At 43.7% G+C, this 8,126-nt stretch overlaps 1 protein-coding gene across 1 annotated transcript; it reads right to left on the bottom strand.

Annotated features, from left to right (window-relative positions):
• Positions 1 to 1,071: 1,071 nt before the first annotated feature.
• fundc1 (FUN14 domain containing 1) lies at positions 1,072 to 6,913 on the bottom strand. The gene is made up of 5 exons (XM_012876364.3): positions 6,818 to 6,913; positions 6,258 to 6,411; positions 3,999 to 4,074; positions 3,782 to 3,910; positions 1,072 to 1,804 (listed from the first exon to the last, which is right to left on the bottom strand). The coding sequence occupies exons 1-5, from the start codon at positions 6,834 to 6,836 to the stop codon at positions 1,727 to 1,729; spliced, it is 456 nt and encodes a 151-aa protein (XP_012731818.1). The 5' UTR covers positions 6,837 to 6,913; the 3' UTR covers positions 1,072 to 1,726.
• Between the last annotated feature and the right edge of the window lie 1,213 nt (positions 6,914 to 8,126).

The raw sequence follows: 8,126 nt of genomic DNA, 5'->3' as shown, positions 1-8,126 counted from the left end.
GTGCCCATCTAGCACAAGTATGGGGTCAAGGGAATGCCATGATATGGCAGCCCAAACCATCACTGATCCACCCCCATGCTTCACTCTGGGCATGCAACAGTCTGGATGGTACGCTTTTTTGGGGCTTCTTCACACCGTAACTCTCCCAGATGTGGGGAAAACAGTAAAGGTGGACTAATCAGAGAACAATACGTGTTTCAAATTGTCCACAGCCCAAGATTTGCAATTTGAAACCGACGTTTGGCATTGGCACGAGTGACCAAAGGTTTGGCTATAGCAGCCCGGCCGTGGATATTGACCCTGTGGAGCTCCTGGCGGACAGTTTTGGTAGAAACAGGAAAGTTGAGGTGCACATTTAATTCTGCCGTGATTTGGGGAGCCGTGGTTTTATGTTTTTTGGATACAATCCGGGTTAGGACCCAAACATCCCTTTCAGACAGCTTCCTCTTGCGTCCACAGTTAATCCTGTTGGATGTGGTTCGTCCTTCTTGGTGGTATGCTGACATTACCCTGGATACCGTGGCTCTTGATACATCACAAAGACTTGCTGTCTTGGTCACAGATGCGCCAGCAAGGCATGCACCAACAATTTGTCCTCTTTTGATCTCTGGTATATCACCCATAATGTTGTGTGCATTGCAATATTTTGAGCAAAACTGTGCTCTTACCCTGCTAATTGGACCTTCACACTCTGCTCTTATTGGTTCAATGTGCAATTAATGAAGATTGGCCACCAGGCTGGTCCAATTTAGCCATGAAACCTCCCACACTATAATGAGAGGTGTTTCAGTTTCATTGTCCAACCCCTGTATATGAGCATTGGGCGAGTTTCCTGTCAGAATAGATAAAGCCATGATGAGCCAATATGTGTTTTTTTTGGATGAGTTACAGTCAATTGACAAAGTATTTCTGAATGAATCTGAATGTTTATGTACATTCACGTACGTGGTATATGCTTCATGATGATCCAGTTCCTGTGTATTGCCGGCCAATGCTAAAGATTTTAACTGTAAATATGTTGTCCTCCCCATATAGGTCAGTTAAGAAACAAAAAACAAGAAAAACCAGAGGCGCATTTGAGATTTATATTTATTTTCTTGAAGAGTAAGCAATCCACAGTTTCCCAGCACCCACAGCAATAATTCTATGCTCAACAAAATATATTTATATAAAAAATGAGATGCTAGTGTGGCAGCTATAACCCATTTCACAAGGCAATTCAATTTCCTCAATCCAGCAGCATTTAACCGTGACATACAAGATTCCGGTACAAAGATCATTATGTCTGAATTTAAAAATCACAACACTGGCATTGATTGAAACCTCTGGCACGTCAAAGTAAATTTAAAAAGGTGATTAGCTACCAAGTGCCTGGCAATAATAGTGCACATGTTTTCCTTCTGGAACAAATTCAGTTTGGTTCAAATAAATAGAAAATAACATTTAGAACACCTTTATGCGCTTCGTCTTTGTGATATAGCATAATCAGGCTACAGAGATGACATTTAGCCCAACATGTACCCTAAACATTTCCTGCCGACAGTATATATCATGCGGTTGTACAGCTGTGGGGATAAAAGGAGGCGCAGTTTAAGAAGAACATGTACCCGAAAGCTTAACTCAAACTGGCTGCTTGCTGCCACAACCTCAGAAATCCCTGCAACATCCCCAACACTCAGCATTTAGCTCAACAGCAGGGGGACACAGACTCCTCGTTTGGCACACCCTAAGACGCCAGGCCGAGCAGGAATCCTCCCACGAAGCCACTGGTGATAACCACGTTTTTCTTCACAAACTCTGTGGACTGAAGAAAAGACAGAAAACTGCTTTCAGATCATACCACAGTTATACCCCCTTCCTCAGCCGACGTTACTTCTCGCTAAAGCGCAGACCGGCTAGCAGACACAATTCGGCTAAAATCGATGCTTTTAGTCTGAAAACCCTTGTGGAAGATATGTGGTGGTAAACAGGGCTGCTATTTCTTGAAATAGATGGTTTGCATTTTTTTGAAGAATGGTTCTGTGAAGTGCAGATCCTTCCAAAAGTCTACCTGCTTTTGGTCACGTTTTAGCACATACCAACCACAAACCTCCATGCATTTTACTGGGATGTCATCTAATAGACAAAATAGTGCAAAAGAAATATCTTTGAAAGCTTTTTAAAAGAAGAACCTGAACATAATGTTGTGCATTTGAATTGAGCCCTCTCAGAATAGTTTCCCTATAGGGTGAGCTTTCATGGCAATTACAGCGGCAAGTCTTGGGGTTATCGCACTACCAGCTTTCATTTTACCAGCTTTATAGGGAAATTATTATCGAGTTGACTTCCATTCGTTTGAATCCAAGTTTCCTTTTGATCTGAAACGACTTGAAATAACTTTGTTTCACAGAGTGTCCAGAAGAACAGCTCTGTCCCCTCCACAGAGACTACTACAGTCAAATAGAACCAGGCTGCTAACATATGCTCCATTAAAACTTATCAATTTTTTTTACACCTTTGCTTCCCATTGTGGAAAGTTCTCCAACGTTTAAGACCGTGCAGAAGACGGGGGAGGCTGCCGTTTCTTAACAACACCTCTCCTGCTCCTCCTCTGCATGTGGGGATTCAGGAACAACGGCGTCTACTTTGCAAATACTATCAGCCTGCATCACACGACTAACTTTAACATTGTCTCTGTGAAAATGACCAAAACCTCTACGAAGCAGCCTGCCTCTTCACGTTTGTGTACGTGGTCCAAGCAGCCAGAGGAACTACTGGATGGTACTCACTAGCAGGTTTTATCTGCAGCCAGCATACCATGTTTTACTTTCCTATGAGAAGTGGACAGCAATGGAAACAAGTCCAGGACTACTGGTGGTCCAGCGTTGATTATGCTTCTTCTCTTTTATGGCTAGACACACTCAGTTACACCTCTAACATGTCTAAGTACTACAGGTGTAACAATAGATCGATACATCGGTTAACAATTAACGAGACAATTCCATAAATGCAAAATGAAAACATCCATCCACATTGTTACCTTTAAGATATGCCTTTTATTTATTTATTTTTATTCTCGAGGCACGAGACTACAATGTGCAGGTAATCTATTATTCTTTTTTTATATAATTAGAAGAGTGCTGTTTTTGATTGAAATCTCTGATGCCTATAAGAGCTTAGAAATAAAATGGCCAAACAATATTTTTGTGAGTTGATAGCAATGTACAAAATTATTTTAGATGAGCAGATGATATCGCATCATTTCTATTAAAAATTATTGGAGATCATATCGTGACAGACCTTGTGATATCGGCAAATATCGTATCGCCACCCAAACAAATCGATATCACATCATATTGTGATAAAGCTGGTGATTTATTTCAATTCAAACTTATTTACGCCAATTAATTAAACATGTCATCTCAAGGCACTTTCCAAAGTCAGATTCAATCAGATTATACAGATTGGGTCAGATTATACAGATTGGTCAAAAATGTCCTATATAGGGAAACCCAGTTGATTTCATCAAAGTCTTGACAAGCAGCATTCACTCCTGAAGAAGCGTAGAGCTACAGGGAGAGTCGTCTGGATTGTCCATGGCTTTGCAGCAATTCCTCATACTGAGCAAGCATGAATCGACACCCCTATTAAATACTCCAACTAAAGCTATGAAAGGCTCCTATCAGATTTCACCTAGATCAACTAAACCAATGTGCCTCATGTCAGAGAATTAGATACTGGAAGTAAGAGCCTTTTGTTTAATGGAGGTAGTCTCGTATTTCCAATCTCCCCGACACCTTACCTTTTCCATAAACGTGTTTAGCTCTGGGACTGCTTGATCCGTTCCCTTCTTCAGCTGCTTCTTGGCTTTGTTAACGTCCTTCTCCACCCTCTTCCAGTCCACTTGGATGTAGCCGCTGTTATTGGCTATCTGAAAGCAGAGTCGGGCCAGTGAAACAAAAGGGAAAGCCGACCCATCGAAATATTGGAGAACAGGTCAATCAGAGGCGCAATAATACCTGCAGCAACAGAAGGCCTCCCCCTACAGCTGTGGCAGCGACCTTTCCAACCTTCTGGAAGAGATAACCTGCGCACCTAAAACAAAAGATGGACACGGTAATGTGGTAAAATTTAATGTCCATAGCACACCCCTGGTCGCATGTAATAATTAGATTTGTGTTTTAGAAATCCAAATGACCAGGTTAACTGTCATTTTTCTCACTACCTGTGTAGAAGCAAAACTGTCAGTAGGGTGACTTTTCGTATGAACTGTCAGAGGGCAACTTTCTTCCACTTGGATAAGTTGCTACACATAGCAGTGATCTCAAAACACCAATGTTCCCACGTTTTTACTTGCACATTAATAAGTTAAAGCCGATAAAAAATCAAAACTGTTGCGCTCCGGTCCAAGAGGTCACGTGATTCGAGTTTTGCTGCTCAGCCAATCAGATTGCTGTATTGTCAGCTGTGTGAGTTCAATCAGTTCATCATGGCTGTGCCCGTTAGGTGTTGTATGCATTTGTTTCCAGACGAAGAAAGCCCAATAATAGCATTCTCTGGTGCCAGTTAGCAAAGATCTTTATGGCAAGGAAAAAGAAATAGCCCAGACCATCCATCATCCATTTTCCAACACGCTTATGGGGCGCCTGGGATCGTGAGGGGTGCCGGTGCCGATCTCCAGCTGTCAATGGGCGAGAGGCAGAGTACAACCTGGACAGGTCGCCGGTCCATCGCAGGGCAGAAATAGCCCAGACTTTGGCCCAATTTACTGTGATATCACCAAGACCTGCTGCGCTAGGATAGCACAGGCGACAGGTGTCGTAGTGCCAAACGACTTATCCTCGCCAGAATATGTATCCCCTGCGACAGGAGAGTGCTTTAAATCAATAAAACTTTTAACCTCCAATGTTGTGAAGTCTAAATATTTTTAAACATTACATTCTAATAAAATGAAATTGATTTTTTTTAAACTACACATACTATTTTATTTTTAAAAGCGACATATCTAATTTTCTTTATATGGCTAATATGTCTTCATGGTTCTTGGTTGAATTAAAATCTACTTATTAAATCTGATAATTTTGGCTGTACCTTTAATAAGTGTTCATTTGATCACACGTGAAATCCGCTTTATATGATCTATTCATGCGGGTCTAGATACCAACAAAGAAAAAGAAAAAAGACGAACAAGTAGACAGCTGTGATGGACTCAGGAAGGTGGATTTTGGTTTCAGCAGACAGACATGCAACAATCTAATAACATAAAGCTAATATTTTCGTGACACATCTGGAAATGACCACAGAGCCATTTACTTTCTCAGAACGTGTTATATTGAGTGATCAATCGAGTTTTACCCGACATAGCAATCACTTATGATAGCACTAACAAGTGTTACATTTTCAGTTTTAACTCACTAAATGAACGATAATGTAATGACACCATTGCTATATTTCATTAAGAAAAGTAAAACTTCTTCATTTCCACTCCTAATAAGTTGGAAATGAGACGGAGTTGACTGGATTCATTCTTCCAGCTGAATGCGCTCCCGACGCAGGGAATACATATTCTGGCGGGGATAAGTCGTTTGGCACTACGACACCTGTCGCCTGTGCTAGCCTAGCGCAGCAGGTCTTGGTGATATCACAGTAAATTGGGCAAAAGTCTGGGATATTTCTGTCCTGCGATGGACTGGCGACCTGTCCAGGTGTACTCCGCCTCTCGCCCATTGACAGCTGGAGATCTGCAACGGCACCCCTCACGATCCCAGCAGGGATAAGCGTGTTAGAGATGGATGGATGGATGGACGGTCTGGACTATTTCTTTTTCCTTGCCATAAAGATCTTTGCCAACTGGCACCAGAAAATGCCATTATTGGGCTTTCTGCGTCTGGAAACAGATGCATACAATACCTTAAGGGCACAGCCATGATGAACTGGTTGAACTCACTCAGCTGACAATGCAGCAATCTGATTGGCTGAGCAGCAAAACTATCGGCTACAACTTATTAATGTGCAAGTAAAAACGTGGGAACATTGGTGTTATGAGATCACTGCCACGTGTAGCAACTTATCTAAGTGGAATAAAGTTGCCCCCTGACAGTTCATATGAAAGTTCTTAAGGAATCTGTAGGATTCTGGCCCACGGCCTACAGGGACTGCGCTGTTTTTGGAGCATGTTTTCTGTATTTTAGCTAGGAGCCCATGGCAGCAAGGATAAGGCGCAACCCCTGAACGCAGCATGGCAGCCCAGAAGGGTGAATAATAATAATAATATTTACCATCCGCTCGCTCCTCCTATAGCGATCTGGGTGGCCACGGAGTACTTGGCTGCTACCGGCCCGGAGTTCTTCCCGAAGAGGCGGTTCCACCATCGCTGCCGCTTGGCGTACTCCGTCAGATCCACGACCTTGTCATAAATCTCCTCCTCAACATCTTGAGGAGGAAAAATGCACACAGTTAGCATCGGATAGCAAAGATCTGCTGGGAAAATAAAGAACGTCTGCTCCTTCAGCGCCATTATTCAACCCCAGCAGGCTGAATTAACGGCGATGTTATTATTGGGACGATGCGAAAAGACTAGCGCGTAAAGGCTGCTTTGTGGGCTCAGGGAAGTTCTCAGGCGGCCTGAGGAGGACAGTTAGCTTCACACAGGCGGAGCTAGCGGAGGGAGAGTTACGGCTGCCGAAATAAGACTTCAGCAGCCTGCAGCTGCAGGGTAGCCAGGACAGGGCTGCTAAAATGTCCCAGCGGCGCTCAGGGAACGTCCCCGAGTTCAGCGACAGACATAAACTTTATGTATTTATGATAAAGACCTTTTGTTGTTCGCAGACGCGCTTACCCTTGTTGCGGTTCGCCATTTTGGAGTGTGCTGGGCTGTCCCCCGGATCCCTGCGCGTCCGCCGTCATTTGCATAAAACTGGACGGAGAAAGAGAACTTGAGATCGGGGGGGTTGTCCCCTAGAGTCTAGGCCCAGGTTTGACTAAAGCAATGCACAAATCAGCACACAGCATATGGGGAAAATAAAACAGAACTCATTGTGGAACTTCATCGCAAGCAGAATGGTGCTCTTGCTGGCTGCTGCAGTTATGGCAAACTGAAACCCATCAATCCTCCCTAAGCGCACAGCCCCTGGTGATTTAATTTGGTTTTTGTTATGTACAAACAATCCCCCACCCCTCCAAAAAAAAAATCTGATGGGGGGTGAACAACAATAATACAGAGAAAGAAAGGACAGGGACACAAAGAAAAGAGGCAAAATTGACAAAACCAGACAAGCAGCTGCTACAAATAAAATCTCCCAAACAGCCACCATGGGGAAACCGGGGAAAAGACAACCACGAACACCTGCAGGGAGACAAAACCAACAGACAAATGCAGACAGCGACAACACCGGCAGGAAGAATGTGCAACAAACCTGTTGACAGTGACGGAGAGAACTGCAGGGCAGCACAGCCACTGCATTATGGGTGCATAACCAGTATGAACATGCAAGATGTGGGGCATAGGTCTTACATGCTCAGCGATGGGTGCAGAGGGCCCCAAGATCCAGGAAACCAGCAGTCCCACAGCACACATGGGCTCACCAGTCAGCACAGGGGCTCGTTGAGTAACTTTAAATGAAAAATATGTCCTCTATTGTCCCACACAGGGGAAAGCACTTAACCCATCCGTTAGTGTGCTGCCGACAGCCAGTGGCTCACAGGGAGCAGTCTGTGGTCAAGGGTCCTGCTCAGGGACCCAGAGTGGCAAAGCAGTATCAAACTGCCAACCTTTGGGGCCTCACCTGGCTCTCTAACCACTAGACTGGGAGTTCAGCCTGCAACCCCCAAAATAACAGTGCCAGAGACTGGCGACCCCATTTTTTCGAGTCGGCTTTTTCTTTTGGAAATTATGAGAATAAATTTGTAAAATTACAAGAATATAGTTATATTTTAGTCAGAACTCTTGCAAAAAAAATGCAGACTTCCCCCTGCATTAAAATGAGGAATGTGGAGCATCTTTAAAGTTATACTATGATATCGGTTTCACAAGTAAGGAAATGTTAATTCTCTTCAGCGCATCAGCCCTAACCCCCACTTTGGGAACCCCTGCACTAGGCCACCCCTCCCACAGATATTTATGGTGACTTCCAATTAGTCCTAGAAAC

This window comes from Fundulus heteroclitus, chromosome 7, assembly GCF_011125445.2.
Source record: "Fundulus heteroclitus isolate FHET01 chromosome 7, MU-UCD_Fhet_4.1, whole genome shotgun sequence".
Lineage (NCBI taxonomy): Eukaryota > Metazoa > Chordata > Actinopteri > Cyprinodontiformes > Fundulidae > Fundulus > Fundulus heteroclitus.
Note: the sequence above shows the minus strand (reverse complement) of the source record. Positions and strands in the feature narration are given on the sequence as shown.